The 20,106-nt window shown below is 36.2% G+C and overlaps 2 protein-coding genes across 3 annotated transcripts in view; one reads left to right on the top strand and one right to left on the bottom strand.

Annotated features, from left to right (window-relative positions):
* The first annotated feature begins 232 nt into the window (after nt 1-232).
* Nucleotides 233-6,786, top strand: LOC128164465 (casein kinase I-like). 2 transcript variants are annotated; one of them, XM_052828297.1, is made up of 10 exons: nt 233-421; nt 540-615; nt 1,361-1,471; nt 1,742-1,890; nt 2,093-2,321; nt 2,799-2,969; nt 3,164-3,312; nt 3,439-3,574; nt 4,706-4,912; nt 5,389-6,786. In XM_052828297.1, exons 2-10 carry the CDS (start codon nt 540-542, stop codon nt 5,610-5,612), a joined length of 1,452 nt encoding a protein of 483 aa, XP_052684257.1. In that variant the 5' UTR covers nt 233-421; the 3' UTR covers nt 5,613-6,786. The 2 variants fall into 2 exon arrangements, with proteins under 2 accessions (XP_052684257.1, XP_052684256.1); XM_052828296.1 differs by lacking the exon at nt 4,706-4,912 and having other exon boundaries at nt 236-421.
* A 905-nt stretch (nt 6,787-7,691) lies between these two features.
* LOC128164467 (uncharacterized) overlaps nt 7,692-20,106 on the bottom strand; it is a 64,451-nt gene continuing 52,036 nt past the window's right edge. The window contains exons 15-26 of the mRNA XM_052828300.1: nt 16,256-16,426; nt 15,986-16,039; nt 15,541-15,639; nt 15,031-15,115; nt 14,748-14,804; nt 14,007-14,128; nt 13,810-13,915; nt 13,261-13,431; nt 12,848-12,898; nt 9,061-9,163; nt 8,475-8,576; nt 7,692-8,391 (exon numbers count right to left, since the gene is read on the bottom strand). Of these exons, the coding sequence (XP_052684260.1) occupies nt 8,478-8,576; nt 9,061-9,163; nt 12,848-12,898; nt 13,261-13,431; nt 13,810-13,915; nt 14,007-14,128; nt 14,748-14,804; nt 15,031-15,115; nt 15,541-15,639; nt 15,986-16,039; nt 16,256-16,426 (1,118 nt within the window). The 3' untranslated portion in view covers nt 7,692-8,391; nt 8,475-8,477. The remainder of the gene's footprint in view (nt 8,392-8,474; nt 8,577-9,060; nt 9,164-12,847; nt 12,899-13,260; nt 13,432-13,809; nt 13,916-14,006; nt 14,129-14,747; nt 14,805-15,030; nt 15,116-15,540; nt 15,640-15,985; nt 16,040-16,255; nt 16,427-20,106) is intronic.

Here is a 20,106-nt window from a genome sequence, read left to right on the forward strand (position 1 = left end):
TCTCTCTCTCTCTCTCTCTCTCTCTCTCTCTCTCTCTCTCTCTCTCAGTTATTGTAGATTTCTTTAATATTTCAACATGCATAAACGTTATCTTACATCCCAGACAAAACGAAATGACGTTAAAAAAATAATAAAAAGAAATGTCTGTAGGAAACTTGTGGAAGGGGAAGTGGGCGTGTCCCACTGTGGACCTTTTTTGGAATTTTTTTCAGCTCTGACAGGAAGTGAACTAGGCGCTTGCGTGAACGTCATCGGCAACCAATAACGAAGTAAATAATGGCGGAGAATAAGTAAGAAGTCTCGACAATCAACGGTAATCCGTCCCTATTAGCTTTCCAATGGCGTATATTGTCGCCTGAACAATAAGTTTATTCATTGTATGAGCCGCTAACAGTGTTTTGAAGGAGCTCTGAAGGACAAGGTACGAGAAAAGACCTTCGAATCGACACCCTAGTCTCTTTGTTTTCGTTTTGTTTTGTTGATAGATTTGACAACTGGAGACAAAGAGTTTTGGTTTTACGGATGCCTTCTACTTTCAGATGGAATTAAGGGTCGGGAACAAGTACAGACTCGGGAGAAAAATCGGCAGTGGGTCATTCGGTGACATTTATTTGGGTAAGACAATAGAATGAATCACAGGAAGTTTTGACAGTTGAGTTTCGGACACACAGTATATGATGTCATGACATTATAATTTCAACCAGTTTGATGTTTGAAATATGTGTATAGGTCTTTTATTCCGATAAGGATTGATAAAGAAAGCTCCAGAGCAATTGACTTCTATAATGTCAGCGAAGTAAGAATATTTCGTTGTACTAATATTTATGTTTTGCCCCCCTCTGAAAAGGGTTATCTAAGGAATGACATATCTGTAAGAAAATTTGGTATTGCTTGCGGGCATTGTTGTTTTGCTTTAATTATTAAAGTTAACGGTATTTTTCTAAGACTTCATTTCAGATATAGTTGGTTTTCAATGTTAATTGACCTAGTGACATAGTTTCCTTTCTTGTTGAGTATAGACAGTGAATGAAATGCAGTGTCACCTTTGGCAAAACAGGAACTCTTTCATTTGTTGAGGCAATATTGTATTAAAGAGTATATTAAAACATGATGAAAGTATATGTGTTTTGTAATGACAAAACCATAGCAGCACACACTAGTTTTGTGAACTTGTCCTACTTTCAATACCTTCACAAGGTAGATACAACAAAGGGCTGTTGAATGTATTCAATAATTAATTGCATATCGTGTACAGAGACGACATTGTATAACTCCTACAATAAAATATGGTTTAAAATCTTTCATGTAATTTAAAATATACATGTATCCTCCTTATTTATTTGATTTTATCCCATTATAGGGACCGACATTTCCAATGGAGAGGAAGTTGCTATAAAGTTGGAATGTGTAAAAACAAAGCACCCCCAGCTCCATATAGAGAGCAAGATCTACAAGATGATGCAGGGGGGAGGTAACATTTGCTTATTCCTAATACACATGCCTATACCATATGTCTACACAAAAAAAGTTTGGTTCAACTTCAAAATGAAAATGGAAAAAAAAAATCAGCACAGGTTATTTCTCAGAAGCAAATATTATGCAACAGTGTGGTATGAAGGAATTGCAAGCTATTTAATTTCGTGTGCAAATCATTCATCAAGTTATTGATTGTTGAAAAACTTAATATGTAAAGGCCAACAACTGTACCTTGTTTCAAATGATGTTAACGGTCATTTTGCAGTGGGTATCCCCACCATCAAGTGGTGCGGAGCTGAGGGAGATTACAATGTGATGGTAATGGAGCTCCTAGGGCCCAGTCTGGAAGATCTCTTCAACTTCTGCTCCAGAAAATTCAGTCTCAAAACAGTCTTGCTGCTGGCAGATCAGTTGGTTAGTAAAGGGAAGAACAGTCGTGGAAACATAGAGAAAGACAAATGGACACTGAGAGAAAAAGAGCGTCTTGAATATCCCCTTCAAAATAAATATTTCATCTGTAGATTAATAATTATAATGGGATGCTGTGGTGTTATAAATTTTTAAACATTTATGCCCAAAATTACGAAATATGTACATTACTTTATGTTTATTGCAGATAAGTAGGATAGAATACATACACTCCAAAAATTTCATTCATCGAGATGTCAAACCAGATAACTTTCTCATGGGACTAGGAAAGAAAGGAAATCTAGTGTATATAATAGACTTTGGACTTGCCAAGAAATACAGGGATGCCCGAACACATCAACATATTCCATACAGAGAAAACAAGAATCTCACGGGAACTGCCAGATATGCCAGCATTAACACACATCTCGGAATAGGTAACTATGACATTTCCTTATACAGAGACTTACAAGTGCCTAACTCAGTAACTATCTATTCCAATTCTTTCATTATGCAAATGCAGCAACAATCTTGCATGAAACTTTTGTTTTTTATTCTGAATAGAATGGTAATTTTTGCCCTAATTTTATCTTGACACAACATTCTCAGGAAACGGAGCAAATTCAAAATGGTAATATTTTAATAAGCAAATCTGTGTTAGGGGCTAAAAAAATGCCACTGTGATTGGACAAAAAATAAGGTGAGGTGAAAATACCCATGTACTTCACAGTAATTGTCATTCCTTCAGCTTTGTGGGAGAATATTCAGAAGTTTTATTGATTTGTTAGTGTTAAAAGATAAAATATTGTCTTGAAATTCTCAGCTAAGGAAAACTATCCACAGTACTCAAGAAACCACAAGAGTAGAGAAACTAAAGTTTGCAAGACAAATGAAATCAAATTTTGTTTACCTAGAACAAAGTCGGCGCGACGACATGGAGTCTCTTGGCTATGTATTCATGTACTTCCTGAGGGGCAGCTTACCCTGGCAGGGACTTAAGGCAGCAACCAAACGCCAGAAGTACGAGCGAATCAGTGAAAAGAAAATGTCCACTCCCATTGAAGAGTTGTGTAAAGGGTTTCCTTGTAAGTTGTACATATTTACACAGAGAAACATACAACAAGGAAATGTTAGATAAATGATTTTAAAGAATCCATCCAAATATCAATAGTTTGTGACAGTATAGTTGTACAAATGTTATTTAGAGGAAACAAAGTAAGAAACAAAATCACATCTTAATATGGCACATGTAAATGTAAAAATTTTGCTTGATTTTCAGCTGAGTTTGCCACATATCTGAACTTTTGCCGATCCCTGCGCTTCGATGATAAGCCTGATTATTCATACCTGCGACAATTGTTTCGTAACCTCTTCCACAGACAGGGATTTACATATGACTATGTATTTGACTGGAATATGTTAAAATTTGTAAGTTATTCCATGTATTTGTACCATAGCAGTACATTGTAACCAATCCACATACTGATCCATAGAGCAATTTGTTATTAATGATATTAGATATATGTATTAACTGTTACATGTGTTCTTTGTCAGGGCGGGCGTAACAGCGATGACGCAGATCGCGGTAAAGTGAGTTCCTCTGCACGTCCCCTCCACGGAACCGCAGGAGGCAGTCGGATGCGGGGGGAACAGATCCCTCCCACTACCACCCCTCCAGGGGACTACAATAGTATGTATTCATTGACCATTATATACACAGAGGCATATAGTAAATACTTGATTTAGTTAAAGAGGGAAAAATAAATAAATTTAAACAGCAAAGAAAAATGTATCTAAATTTCATCCATGATTTTTTTAATGTAAAAGAACATTAAAGCATTTAAAGTTTGATTCTATTATGATTATGATCAAAAAGATATAATTTGAATTTATGTCTCTTTTGGTTTATGTTTTCAGTTGTAGAGTTCAATTATTTGATTATTATTATATTTATTGATAAACATGTTTTGTTTGTAGTATTAAACTAACTTTTGATAGCATTTACATTTGTAATTTTTGTGTTTATAACACAATGCGATACTCAGATTTTAAAAATTTATATAATCATAAAGTATATTATCAGTTATTCAGACATTTTTAGCCATGTACTGAAATTATGAAAGTCAGGAAATGTACATATGAACTCCTTGCATGTTGTTATCAGTCTGTTACTAGCTGTATACTGTTTCGTGACCTGCATTATTCTGTACTAGACGGACAGTGGTTGTTTGATGGATCTCCTCTCTGTCAATGACTGTTTCACAGGACAGACAGTGCAGTAACACTGTGTGTCTCCTGTCTGACAGAATGTACATTGATACACCTAATCTCTGGGTCTGCTTGACTAAGGCAAACAACACCTGTAAACTCAGCTTAGTACCAGCTTTCTGATTGGTCAGATAATCAAGAGTGATACACGAGTAATGCTTTCTGGAATTGGATAACTCCCACAGAGGATTTGTACTCAGCTTGTTCGAGTATTGACAATTTCTCTTTTGTTGCCTTTTGAAATGCATGGAACCTTTATTTTCTGTTGGTTCTGGATCCACTGATGTTTGCTTCATGCTGTTGTTGCCTGTGCTTTTTAAAAATGGCTTTAAACAGTTTCAGGTTCAAACGGTAACTGTCACAAAAGCAGGGCAGCAGCGGCATTACACACCCTCTGCATGTCTCAGGATCTTGCATGTTTTCTTTAGCCTTTATTTTCTGCATGCTTTCTCCTTCTTGATAAGTTGATTCAGAGTTCTGTTGCATTTCTGTACCCCCTCTGTGACTTGTTCTTAGCCCCAAGTCACAGCTACTATCTTTCTTTCTGTCCTAGATGGCACGCGGGGCTCACGCACCAGGGACCGTTTACCCACACGTCTTTCCCTCTCCTCGCGGGGTCCAGAGGTCGCTGAGGGGAATCCCGACTCTAAGGCCAGTGAGAGTAGACTAGCCACCCCGTCATCTGGTGGACGAATCAGTTTCAAGGGTTCAGGATTACCCATTCCTGTGGGGAACCCTAATGATAGTGCCAAGCTCAGACGTATAATGCAGGAAACCAGACCACATAGTGTTCAGTTGAAGCAGAAACCATAGGCAGTTTATCTCAACCGTGTGTTGTTCTGGATATATATTCATCTGTTTTTATGACCCAAGACTATATTAGTTTGTTACTCGTGAATCGTTATGCTTCACTTTGTTAAGTTTCCAGGGAGAAAGGGAGAACTCCATTACTGTATTTTTGTTAAGAGCTGTGTGACAGACTGTTCATTTAATTTGTGTTCATTGAGTGATGCTGAGACGTGAGTGGTATCAGTAACCATAGTGATGATTGTGATTTAATTATTGTTATTTAAGTGCAATATTGTTAACTTAGTATGTGAGGTAGTCTTGGTATCGGACCATTGTAAGCAGAACACACTCTTAGGTTGTAGTTCACCCGTACAAGCTCCTGTAGCAACACTTGTATCAAAGTGCTTTATTGAATATTAATGTTAGTTTTGTACATTTTAATCGTAGCTGAATCTCCGAGACCTATATCTCGGGAAAGAGAACGACGAACAAGTACACGCCTTCATCGAGGAATCCCAACAGGTGCTGAGTTTGTGCGGGACGGAACCCGTGTGTCAACGGCGCCGATGCAACCAGGGATGGTGACAAATTCAGCCATGCGTAGAGGAAGTGCGTCCAAGGATGGCGACAACCCAGCGAGAACGGGCTCCTCGCGACATGCGCGCAAGTGAGAGGAAGGATATTCCTGAACTTTGTACAAGGTTTTCCATGAACAAATCCTACCAAATCAGGAAATATCAGTGTGTGATCATGTGCCAACATCAACCAAAACAGTGATACAAATTGTTATATAAGTGGTGTGTGTGTGGCAAGTCTTGTTCAGTGTATAACAAGAGAGCAATAAGCTGCATAGGGAACTTTTCCCTGTTTCAGGTTTGCAAGTAGATCTCAGTCGTTCATTAGCAGAGTAGAAAGTTGGAAGTCTACTGACTGTAACCAGCCTCAACAGTGCTGGAAAAAGTTCTCAAGAATAGCTAGGCTTGTGTGAATGTGCTATGTCGACTTTGTAATATGTATTACTCATTTTCCGTAAATTAATTCATGCTCATGACTTTGCTCTGTATATATAAGGTAATGAAAGACATCACTTTAACATACTGTAAATATAATGTATCTTTCGTTTTTAACTTGGAAATATTGTGTATGTGTGGCCATTTGTAGGTGATAGATTTCTAAGTCTCTGGATGACAGTACGTACTTGTAGGACCAAGCCAATGTTGTAATATCTGTGTAGAGTTGTCCCCCTTCACCGTGTGTCAGTATTTCTGTAACAGATTAAATAATTACCTATTTATTTTAACTCGTGTATATTCATGATTCCCCAGAAATATTGAGAAAATAAGATTTATTATAGTATCAGATGAACCAATTTAAAAAAAATACTTTCATTACTTTGATACTACAGTATTTTGACAGTAGGACATGAGATGTGGACATTTGTGCTATACTATAGGTCTCTGTTGAGAGCTGGTATATTGACTGGACGGTCACTATATTGCCAATACATGGACAGATCAGTTACCGACAGTTTGATGATGTTTGTCTACTGCTGAGTAACAAGACTGGAACTTGCGTTCGAAAGTCCTCCTTTTGTAATGGGAATCCAATAGAGATGATTTGGTCATTGTCTGATGCATTGTATATGATTTCGTCAGTCTGATGCATTGTATATCTCCTTTAAATGATTTGGGATCTTTTGGACAGGACTACAATGAGTGAATGCTTTTTATACATGAGCAATTTTTTTTTTTATAAGTGAGACTGTTTGAAATTTTTAAAAGCGTATTTAATGGTCAATATTGTTGACTTGTCATCTTTTAAAATAAAAGAATTTTTAAAAATGAATTCTGTGGGTTTTTTTTACTCAAGATATAGCAAGGTATTAAACATTCAAATATGCCAAGTTTTCATTAAGAATTTGAAAAGGTGTCTCCATTAGAAATTCGAATCTTGATTCCTGTCCAAAAACGTAGCTTGGTCAAAACAATAGTTTGTGATCTCTTAGGTCATGTTAAAGAGTCGGTTTGACTTCTTTCAAATAGTTACCTTTACACAAAAAAATTAAGGCGCACTTTTTGGCCATATAATTTTGAAAATATTGGGGGCGTTCTTGCGAATATTTCTTAGTTTTTAATATAGTTTTTTTGGAAGTAAATGTATAGTTTTTTTTGGAAGTACATGAAGTAAATGCATGTAACGTCATGTATCTCTAGTACATTAGTCTTTCAGAATTCTGTTTTCAAAAGGTGAATGGATTTTTTCCCTGTCAGGTCACGTTTATTTTTGGGCCTGTAGGCTAGTGTTTATTCATGTAGACTTGTCTTATCTCATCAATAGCGGATCAGTCAGTTTACCCCCAAAAATAATATTCATAAAATACTTGAGAAGTTGTGTAGGAATACCAAAATTTGATGGTCATGTCAAAGATTTCCTTCACACTTCATAGTTGACCCTCTTTCCGAAGGAGGGGGGGGGGGGGGTATACTGATTTACCTTTGTGTGCCAGTCTATCTGCCTGTTCGCAACAATTTTTTGACGCATTTTTCTCGGAAACTATTACTTGCAACATGCTTGAAATTTTAAAGGCATGGGATTCATTTCTTAGTAAATTCGATGTCAACTACTATTTTTAAATAATATTCCTTTACCTTCAACAATTTACCGGACAAAACACATATCAAAATTAAATTATGCAAATAGATAAAACATGCATTAAGGTGGAATAACACACCTGGAAAAAGTCACTCAAATTAAAATTTGTACGATACCCCATTTATATACTTTTAACTTAGAAACTTTTTTTATACGCTACAGGTATTTACTTGCCATATATATACAACTTAATTCAAATGTCCTTGACACAATTAGCGCCCCTCATTTATCCACTTGCTACAACTCACTTGCTACAATTCGCCTCATTTATTCACTTACTACACACGACTCATTTATCTACTTGCTACATCGACTAATACTACACACGGATTCATTTATCCACTTGCTACATCCACTGTAATACTACACACGGATTCATTTATCTACTTGCTACATCGACTGTAATACTACACACGGATTCATTTATCCACTTGCTACATCCACTGTAATACTACACACGGATTCATTTATCTACTTGCTACATCGACTGTAATACTACACACGGATTCATTTATCCATTCACTACATACTGCCTTGTTTATCCACTTCAACACACGGCCCCTTTTTATCCACTTGCTTCACACAGCTAAATATCCACTTGCTACAAAACTGCATTATTTACATAATTATAGTTATTGACAAAACAGTATAATTATATGTTCTAATGTCAAGGCCTGCTGTGTATTTGTAATACGTCAAATCTTTGAGTTTTTAGACAACATAGCAAACAGAAGCTGCGGTTAACTCTCTCCTGTTGCGTTGGTTATGCAGGTTTTGGGAACCTCCCTATGCTCTCCTCTGCAGAACAACACAAATGTATAGTATTAACATAAACATGTTAAAGTTTGAATTCACTCAATTTCAAGTACAAAAAAGGAAACCTTCTAAGCTTGATCCTGTCCCTTTCTCCTGTGCTTCTCTAACTGTGCCAGATGAAACAATATCTTAGCTTCGTGGACCAGTCGGTCGTGGTATTCAATATCCTTGAAATGAATCATATGTAATTCAGTAGTATATAAATAGTGCCTGTTTGGGAGGGTAACAGTTGAAATTGACACCCCGAGAAAACCATTGTCAACCTCCGCTTCGCGTCGGTTGACAATGGTTTTCTCGGGGTGTCAATTTCAGCTGTTATCCTCCCAAACAGGCACTATTTATTTTGTTATACTGAATGTCTTAATTTTTAAGAAAATTTTACTGCTTTTATATAGGAATAACGTGAATTCTACAGCGAACCGTACGCGCATAATTTTCGCGCATGTAACATTTTTTAATGTTACCCGTTGCTAAGTGCGTTGCTAACGCTGAGGGTAATAGAAAATATTATTAACTGCATCTTAACCAATCAGATTTCAGTATTTAACATGAAAGTATAACAAAATGTAATGTAAAATTTCATTTCATTTCTACTTAACAGTCAAAATAGTCATTTTCAGATATGTCTAAAGTCTTTCCTTTCCACAGTACCTTATAATTTACTTCCGGTACCCCCTGATACCCATACATGGCCCCGTAACAACAGGCCGCAATGACACCGGTACTATCACTGTCTCCCCCATGGAACATGGCCCTATAGTCAATAAAATGAGAAAATTCTTATCAATAAACTTCAGGTATTCAGACAAAAACCTAAATTACGCTAGCAGTTTATTTTTTTTAGCGTTGTTTCTACAAAGCATCTATTTTCTACTAATTGGTGTGTTTTATTCGTTAACTTAACATAAATGCACATTGACTATATAAGCTAGAACTACATTAGACGTAACACAATATTTCCCTAAAGACTACAAATGAAAGTATTCTGTTAACATGGTCATAACAGCGCGTTACTTTCGCAAGCGTACTTTATACAAAAATAATTCGCGAGAAAAATTACTTTCGAAGTTATTGACTTACCATTTGTTAAAAAGAAAAAAATATCATGGAAACAACTCGTACTCTTACTGTGCCCACCAAGGATTAAGTTAATGAAAACTCGCGTACTGAACAACTCACGAAATAAGTTGTTCGCGTATATTTACGGAAGAATTTATATTCATAGTGGTATATTTGCATTTCCATTGTTCTTTCCCACTGTAAGCCCATACGGAGGAGCTGCAAATATTTCTCTATAATCGCAATTGCTTTGTCAGTATACTATGACGTCATAAAGGTGTAACGTTATATATACTTTTCCATGACCTTATAGATTTAAGGTAATGATCCATACGTCACAAAACAACGTCTGACGTAATTCACGCGTTATTACGTCTTTTCCGTGCCCGATCTAATCGAGACCTAACGCTAAAAGGTGTACATGTGTTTCAAAACAAAAAAATCAAGCTGACCTAGAAATTAATTCAAAACAAATCTATTAAAAATCCTGAAAACTGCAATCAATTAGCCTAATATGTTTTACGGTGTGACCGTTGGGGCGAGCGCAGAAGGAGTCACACATCTGTCATCATTGTTAAATGCAACCCGTGGACTTACCCAAACCAAAAAACTTTGGCTTTGTCTCGAAAACTTTTACCACCGCAAGGAACCGGAAGATATCAAACTTTTATTCCAATGGTCCCTTCCTAGGTTTATACACTTAAACAAAAAACTACCACTGAGCATTAATAAAATGTTAAACAGACTTATTAAAATATTTTGATAAACACAAAGCCGGTTTTTTTTAAATTTTTTATCTCTTCTTTACCTTTTAATAATGATCATTAAAATCAATAAATTGTGTGTCTGTGTTATTTCTCATCTTGTTCCTTGTTGTTACCGGTGTTTTAGTTTTCCTCTGTGACATCAATTTTGTTTTTAATCTTTTAATTTTTGTACGCTATACGTTGTAGACATGTTCCCTCCCCCTTTTTTTAGTGTGTGATATCCAATATTATTGAAAGGTTTGACCACATATGTTGCATATAACAAATACATGTAGATATTTTAACAGTTTAATTTTTTTCTTTTATTTATTCATTACAAAATGACGTGGCTACACGTAGATCTAATAATGATTAGACTTTTCTTTTTTAATAAGTTTTTGTCACCTACCTAACGTATACAATGATTGGATCAATATGACAATAAATTTAGCATGGAACTTGCATGTGTATTTACTGAGCAAAAAAAAAATCATTAAAACAAAACTAATCAGCCAAAGAGTCACCGTTAATAGTGAGCGCAGTATCAGTATTAACGGTGACTCCCTACTGTGTACTTCCTACACGTTACATTCAGTACAGATGCTTGATCCACCTCTAAATGTATCGCGGGAATATAAAACGCCAGATCACTGTGACGTCATACTTAACTTTTTGCGCTCGACAGTTTTCGTAAATTGTCGGACAAATTCGGGGAAGGAAATGACGTCATAGGTACAGTTTTTTACGTAAGCATATATGCTGTTTACTTTAATGTTTTTAAAAGGATTTTTTATTGTTAAATGAAAATGTTGTATGCGATTTACAGGTAAGAATTTTCCTTAGAAACGCTTCCTGTTCCGCCAAGTTGCTATGCACCGCAAAGGATCACTGGGATAGTAGAACGTTTTCACGCGGGTCCACAAAATTTTCTTTGAACAATGTGCAGATTTCAACTCGAATTTCCTCCGTTCGTACACGTTGTCTATGGAGCTCGCTACGCGAGCGGCGCTTCGCGCCGCCTCGCTGCGCTTGCTATTACTCAGCGAAATGAGAAATTGACTGGGTTGTGTCGATTGAGTACTCGTTTTGAAAATACATACCGCTTACTTTTGTCCTGCATAAACATCAATTCATTACAAGGTTGAACTTAATCCAATTCTTTGAACGTTAATCCCTGAAGATGCATAAACATCCTGACCGAGATCTATATTCCAGTGTATAAGGGAGATAAATACACAAGGGGAAATAATTTGACTTATTTCATCTATATTCTATATTCGCTTAGCAACGAGCATAGATATATTTTCCCACAAAAAATGTTTTTAGAATTAAAATCATACGCTTGAGAAAAGTTATTTCATCTTAAGAACAGTCTTTAAAACCAGTAAAAAAAAAGTTGAATAGAGGTTTTGTCTTACAGGCATATATCAGGTAGTTAGCATTATCCAAGCGTGGGACTGCAATTTCTAAATACCGATCTCGATCCATAATACTTACCGATATCCAAAGATACAATCTTTTGCGGACTAGATAATACAGATTGATCAACAGTTTGTTTAAATCATGTTTTCTATTTAACAATAATCTAAACATTTTTTTTAGAGTGATGAAATAATAAACCTATGCACAATTTAATTTTTACGGATCTTTTTTTCAAAATATATATTTTAATGATTTTTACCCAAAATACGCCCATTGTGATCCTGAAAAGGCCGATCCCTTGGGTAATTTTATTTCCAATTGATTAAGGGCGTTAATGTGTAAATAATATCAACATTTTAGAGAATTCTGTACGTAAATAAAATTATAAGAGCTTAAATTCTCTTTGAAAATTTATTTCATTTTATCTCATTTGTATGCAGATTTATCTATTTTTGATAAATAAGCAAGTGTAACATAAAAAGTTTTGTTTTGAAATAATAATTCCTTTATTTTACATAGGATATAAGTCAAAAAATTATTTTGTGAAATTCTAATTTCAGGCTTAGGCTTATATTCTTTATGTATGAAAAAGCGCCATTTTCCGCAATCGGTTCTATTTTTAGCAACGACCCTAGCTTTTATAATACCGATGGACCACCCAACAGGATAAAATTTGATGAGAACATATCCTCAGATACATGTTTGAAAAATATGAAAACATTCTGTACGCATTTTATTTATCTAGTGGGGTATGGACCATTACCTTAAACCACTACACAATACATCATGTGTTTTTCTCCAACTCCATTAAAATTGACGTATTTACATGTAATATTAAAACATGTTTTTGATAACGTTTTAAAGGAATTACTGTTATAACATATCATTGATTCTGTTAACAAATCTATGTGAATTAAAAAGATACATTACAGTCTGGATGGTTACTTGTGATGTAATGGCTAAATGTCAAGGTCTAGGCTAATACAGGGTATTTGCGAGTGGTAAAATGCAAATATAAGTAATAAACTACGATTATTTAGTGAACATGGCGTTATGAATAGCAACTGCTCTGCTGGCATATTTTCCATGATGCGCTAGCGCGCATCATGGAATATGCCAACAGAGCAATTGCTATTCATAACGCCATGTTCACTAAATAACGTTGTTTATTTCTTAAATGCATCTAGCAAGCCATTGACAACTTTTATTACCGTTTACAAAGTTCTCCCCAGTTTTTCCCTGCCTGTAGGATAGCATCATACCTAAAATAAAAGAAACCCAAATACTCTGTAAGAATTTCAATTAGGTAAATGCAATTTGAATTTGTATCTGTGGTTTATTAATATTCATGGATATCAATGATTGTGAATTAAAAATTTGTAGTCAGTTACCTGTATATCTTCAATGCAATATGTAATCAGATATTGCATTTTAATGAACAAAATCGTAATCCATAAAAATTGGTATTCAATAAATATTGCTGAAATCACAGAATACTAAAATGTACTAAATAAAATCTGAGGACAAAGAATGCCAATGAAGGTGGATTAAGAAAATGAGTAATGAAAATGTTTAAGATGATTAAGGAGTAGGTAAAAAATTAGAGAGCGGGAAACCAACTGACGCAATCATGGGAGCGTCGTGACCACTGGCCCCGCCCACTCCATCGAAGCTCAGACTGGTGTAAAACGAGTCCCTCTCGTCCGCATCCGTCCTGTCTGCCAAGGGATCACGTCGCCCGTCCAACAGACCTTTCTGGGTCAGATAAGTCTGCCACTTGTTATTAAAATACCCCCTAAAATAGACAATATTAGAAATGAAAGGCACTGTTTGATAAGGTAATACTTTGTTGGATATCAAAGTAATACTAAGTAGATAATATATATAATCCATTACTTATCAACCTGGTTAAAAGTACCGTGATGCAATAGAGGTCAAACAAGTACCATAAAATATATAGCAATCATGTCTATCAATCTGTCGGAAGGGTATTACTGGAAATCAACCGCTCCCACAATATTCTATTATCCACACACATAAATAAAATTTGGAAACAGGTACACTGGCTATCTAGCCCCAATTTTTTTTTTTTTTTTTTTTTTTTTTGCTGTTATAGAAACATCATTTGCTCTACCAGTCAACTTTACAGTAACACTATAACTGCATTTAATACCAAGCCTGTAAGTTTTCATCCACGTAGAAAGCCTGTGATATGATGTACTCCTTGGCCAGAGGAAGCACACTCATTAGTCCTGCTCCCCACTCTCTGGGCGGCTTTCCTGTATAACAAAACAATTTTTTAGAACACTAAAACTTAATTCAATACAAACACATGCACAAGAAGGGTGTTCGATTTAATAATCAAGATACCTCGAATGGCATATGACGTAAACAAAGCGGAAGTGAGACTGCCGAGATAACCGGTGGGGTTATGATGGGTCATTCTTCCTGCTTCAACACTGACAGCAACAAGATCTCTCAGCTCATTTTCACTGTGAAAAATGAAATAACAACTGCTACTGACTGAGTGACTGTCAACAGAAATAAGTCGGGATTTTTGCTGTTTGGCGGCAACCATGTGACGCGTTTTATCAAATGCCGTTCCGATGTTTTATTCCGAGGCAAAATGTTTTCACTGTCGAGAATAATTTTATGACGTCATGTATCCCATATGTGCATCTAATTTGTCATATTTTATGACATTACAGTGCTTGGGTTCAACTCAAAAATACATACACAATTGCTGTCATCGCTCGGGGGACCAAAAATCATTCAATACGATGTGGTGGGACAATAGATATACAATTGAATATGACGTTGCGTATGCTTACAAATAGACCCATTCTGTCTGTTCTTGATGTTTACTACAGAATGAGCCAACTATGTACATATTCATGTGAAAGTTACAACCAGTAAACCTTTTTCAGAAGGAATTTCAAGCAAAAAGAAAATTATGTCTCAGAGAGAGAGAGAGAGAGAGAGAGAGAGAGAGAGAGAGAGAGAGAGAGAGAGAGAGAGAGAGAGAGAGAGAAACAGGAGGGTTTATTGAATGATATGAAATATCTACGTATTTTGGTAACACAACTGTACTAATGTTAGAGGTAGACCTACCTTGGATACCTTAGACCGATACACATGGCTCTCATGGCCGCTCCACATCCCCCACCACTGCTCAACGAATCAGAAAAAACCTTTGTTACACTGTCTCAGTATTTCAGGAGATAAACACGACAAAGGGAATAATTAACTGTTTTACTTACAAGAGTGTGTTTTCATTATATATGTGAGTAAATTTTTTAGAATCAAAGTATAAACATAGATGCTAGCTGAATGGACTCCTATACAAGCTACATTACTGGGAATGTTGGTTGTGTAATACAGTGTCCTGGGTTACCTCGATTTAAAGGGCAGTCTACAGCCTCGCTTCCAATCCGGATCATCGGGGCGCAGTTGGCTCGTTTCGGAAAGGGTTGTCACCCCTGCAACATATAAAGAACAAAGAGGCATCGCACCATCGCACTTTGAAAAATTACACACTTTGAAACAAGTGCGTAATTTTTTCAAAGTGTGTTGTTACAAGGCATCTTAACAAAGAACATATTTTGATAATCTAAAAACAAATTTTACTCTTTAAAAATCCACCCATTGATAAAATTCCCTTATCTTTACACTAATATGTTCACTTGAGTCGGAAGTTACATACATGTATATAATCTTTAAAATATTTCCCTAAGATGAACAGGTAATTCTTTTATTAAAAGTCAAGTCGATTTCAAAACAGAAGACATATCACATCAAAATACATAAACACAAATCCTGAATCCTAAACAGTAAAATTAATATCCTTTAACCTTACTACCTGCTTACCACACGTGCAAATTTTATTATGCATGGATGTTAATACCTGGACTCCGGTATGCCATGTCGTTCATGCATTCTTTGTATTTCCTTGCGATCTCTCGGTACAGTTCGCCTTTAGACGGGGCTTTACATCCGGTCATTGCTGCAAGAACAGATGTATTGACATTCACAGAGTATTTGGTCCTTTATTTAAAAGGACATGGTCACGATTTTTGGCCAAATTCTATTTTTTCTCTATTTGTATTATCTACAATGCTTCTGGAATGCATTTGTAATGATCAAATGAAATTTTGAGAGTCAGTCGTAGAGTTGTAAGCAAGATGCAGGGCTCACAATTCTTTGTCATATACTAGTAAACCTGTTTTTGTATAGGTTCAATATACCAGTTAGAAACCTTTTTATGCAGATTTGTCGATATTTTTAAAGATATTCAAAGAAAAAAACCATAAATGCAAATAAATATATGATAAAAATAATAAGATTCTCACCCTCCGATGTGGCAAGGTGCATGACTGTGTCATCACTGACGATCCAGTAAGGAGCTAATGAATGTCAACACAAATATTGATCAGAATCAGTTTCATGCATGCAACGAAATTTCATGCCACAACACTTAGACGAGCTTCATCTTAATCTAAGTTTCATTTTATTTCACGGCATATTACGGTTGTGAGGAAAGTGAGATTGAGATCAAAAGTGAGCTCGTCTAAGCTTGGTGGCTCAGGAGCCAGGTGAGCTATAACATTTGAACTGTTTACGTTTAACGTGAATGGATTGAATTCCTCCCATATTCCTCAGCTCCCGTTGAATGTCTCTCCCGCTTTGACAGTTCTCCCACTCCCCATTTTTGTACCCCAGGGCATCCCCAGCGGCGCTCAGTACCATGGCCGCCTCGTATCTCCCATAGAGCTCCTCCATGTCTCTTCTATCTAAACAACACGATCGATTATATAATGAAAGCGAAAATAGCATTCGAGATTATTGGAATTCCCCGAACAAATTTAAAGCGTATAGTATACAATTATTTAATGCTTGAGCAGTCAATAGACCCGAATATTTTTCCCGAGTTGCAGGGAACAGCTCAGTATGATCTATTGCCTGAGGCCAACGGCCGATCTATTGCCTGAGGCCAACGGGCAATAGATCATACTGAGCTGTTCCCTGCACCAAAAGAAAAAATTCAGGACTATGGATTGTTCAGGCATTAAATAATTGTTTTATTACCTAATTCCTTTTATAGTATTTTGTGTTCACAATTCTAATATAAACTAGACACGATCTCGTTGCGAGCAACGAGGAGGTCTTCCGTCCGATTTTTAGAACAGGAAATGACCTTGCCTTTTATCTTCATCAACGAAACATATCAGGAAATGCAGATGTGATCTAAAAGAGTGATGGATGAAGGATTATACACCCCGTTGGATCCCTTATTTAAAGGACCAGCCCCATTTTATTTCATATTAAATAAGAGGTCTTTTGACCTAATAACAGGTTTAATGACCTATAATAAAAGGAAAAATAGAGGGTCTGCCTTTGTAAACGGAAGACCCTAATAACAATAAGAATAGAAGGGTCTTCCGCTGAAGACGGAAGACCCTAATAATAAAAGACTGTTTTTGTCTAAATCTTAATTAAAGAGTGTTTTTCAACTTGTACTACAGTCCAACAACCCATTTATGTTGCATATTTTAGTTAGAAAATTAAATAAAAACGAGAGAGAAATAGAGAGAAAGAACAAATCGGCTCCGGCGAGATTAGAACACACATCCTTTGCAGGTGTCTCAAAACATGACTGACGCGAAATAATTCCCGAATTTGTCTTTGAATTTTGGGAGTTTCCGCCCGGGAGGGGAGCTGAGTTTTTGTATGAGATGAGAAACAACGTGTAAGATGTCTGACTATTCAGGTTTGGTAACAGTGCGAGGTCATTTGAAATATTGATGTGTGTTTGTGTCTGGAGGGGGGTGAAAAGACCCGAGCTTGATTTTCGTCTTAAAAAAATCGAAAATAGAATTTTGAGGTGTGGATCTCGGGATTCGGTTAACAACAATTAGGGGAAGTCCTAAAACAATGACTGATAGATTTTACCCATGTATTTCAGTGTTGAGAATGTTTTTTCGTGTCGTTTACTATTATGTTTGACTGTTTTATTTCAGCAGGATTGATAAAATCTTTATAAATGTAGAAATAACGAAATCAGTTACACGTAAATTTATTCGGTAAAAATTTGATGACAGTAATTTTCACAGTTCTAACATTCATAAGTAGTTTACACGCTATCGTAGATACAGACTAAACGGAACACAAGAAATATACATGCAACAGAAGTATTACGCGGCTGCTTACATCCCTTGTACTGTGTATATTTTAAGTCCCCGTACCGGCTATACTCGCCGTTTGATCTCAGGAATTTCTTCTTAATTGTTCAATCCGCTGCATATTTCACAGACAATAAGAATGGGGTCCGAGGTACATTTACACAAAATTTCATTAGGATTGAGTAAGGGGCTCGGGAGTTAGAATTTTTTTTTACAGTACATGTCAAGCACGCCAATCGAAACTCGAATGCCCAAAAATTCATATCTCTCTTAAAAATGAACGAATAGGTTTGGTCATTAGTACAGTAATCTAGACTTGAACTAGGTTGAAAATAAAGGTTCAAGATGACAGATCCAGTAAAATCAGGCAAGGAAAACTAAATGATTTTATGAATAGGAAGGGGCGGGGGGGGGGGGGGGGGGGGTCGGTGCGTGTACTGTGTAAATTTAATTTCCACGTGTAGGCAATAAGCGCCGTTTAATTTCAGATATTCCTTCTTAATTGTTCAATCCGCTGCATATTTCACAAACAATAAGAATGGGGTCCGAGGTTCATTTTCACGAATTTTCATTAGGATTGAGTGAAGGGCTTGGGAGTTAGAATTTTTTTATAGTACCTGTCAAACACGACAATTGAAACTCAAATGCCAAAAACTTCATTACTCTGTTATTAATGAACGAATTGGTCTGGTAATTAGTACAGTAATCTAGAATGGTAATTAGTTAAAATTAAAGGCCCAAGATCAAAGATCAAGTAAAATCGGGCCAGAAAAACTAAATGATTTTATGAATTGGGAGGGGGGGGGGGGGGGGTCGGTCGTTGACTGCTATATTAAACGTAGAATATTGAATTCTAAATATCGCATATTACACAATTTCTAAATAAAATACAGATGTTAGAACAATATATAAGCGTTGTTTGAAAGATGTAACTATTGATTTTTTTACATCTATTTATTCTTAGGCTCAAACACTCATAAACGGGTGGTCAGTTTTTAAACCTTGTTGCAGTCACCCGTTCGTTTGTATAGTTACGTGTATAAACTTCGAATTCGGAGGCTTTTCTTAATCCCGACAGGCAACAGATTTGTATCAGTATATAGACATGCACAAAAAAAGGAAAAAGTACACCATTTTTAATAAAAATGACTTTTAAGCGTTGACTTCCAATCAGTAAGAAGACAATCATTTAACAATGAATTTCAAATTATTTGAATCCATACACATTATCCCCGAACTTGATATAAAATATGTATAATTTTTAAACGCCAATGTACATTTAGCTTCTATCCAATTTACTCCACGTTACCTGTACTAGTTCTTATTCAAATGCTAAAACATTTGTACTTGAGAGAGAGAGAGAGAGAGAGAGAGAGAGAGAGAGAGAGAGAGAGAGAGAGAGAGAGAGAGAGAGAGAGAGAGAGAGAGATTACACAGCGTTTTATAATGTTCAGGAAATCAATATATAAGCAACCTATGTCAATAAACGCATGTATACATGCATGTGTGTATCTATATATGGGATTAAATACTAAGCAGTCCTCCTTTTTAAGCCGAGTAGAATTACGTGGGTGCATTGCTAAATGTTGTGTGCACACAGTCATTGAGATGGCGGCATTTCTTTGATGCCGGCAAAGCGACCCAGCGAACTCTAATGCGGTCGAACTGCAGGGGCACTTCGGCGGCATGTCTTTGATGTCAGCGATGCGACGAGCGTCGTAATTTAGAGAGCTGCTAACAGAAAAGAGCTCTATATTTGTACTAAAAAAAAGCCGCTATTTTTTTCATTTATGACAAAAATAAAAAAAAAAACATTCAAATCCATCATTTTAAAGATAAACCCATTAATCAAAACACAAATGAGAGAGAAAAAAGATTCGGCACTCAGGGACTGAACCCGGGTCACCTGGGCACAAGTCCACCACTCTAACGACTGAGCTACGCGGACCCTCGCTTCAGAACTTTGGAGTCCAAAATCTCAAGAATGCATGGATTGATTTTAAAACAAATTTCATATTCTGAAGTTTTGAGAGCGTCTCTATCGAATGAAAAAATAAAAAAAATTCAAATCCAAAAAATTAAAAAATTAAGGTTTTTCATTTCCTTCCGGTGACGACCGGAAATCACGACGGACGTTCGGATATGCGAAGGGCACTGCGGCCGTTCACTCTCTACCTTCTCTGAAAATTTGAAAGTCCTATCTTGAATAATTTTTGAGAAAAATTGTGAACAAGCAAAAACATAAAATCTTTAATATCTCGGTACCGGAAGTGACGACTAAAAAAATCTCG

The sequence above is a fragment of the Crassostrea angulata genome, chromosome 10 (assembly GCF_025612915.1).
Source record: "Crassostrea angulata isolate pt1a10 chromosome 10, ASM2561291v2, whole genome shotgun sequence".
Classification (NCBI taxonomy): Eukaryota; Metazoa; Mollusca; class Bivalvia; order Ostreida; family Ostreidae; genus Magallana; species Magallana angulata.

Bases quoted from the DNA above. Each gene is read 5' to 3' on its own strand.
- LOC128164465 (XM_052828297.1), top strand. From the start codon at position 540: ATGGAATTAAGGGTCGGGAACAAGTACAGACTCGGGAGAAAAATCGGC. The intron at 1,891-2,092 runs GTTAGTAAAGGG...TGTTTATTGCAG, and splicing joins TGCTGCTGGCAGATCAGTTG to ATAAGTAGGATAGAATACAT. The intron at 4,913-5,388 runs GTATAATGCAGG...TTTTAATCGTAG, and splicing joins TGATAGTGCCAAGCTCAGAC to CTGAATCTCCGAGACCTATA.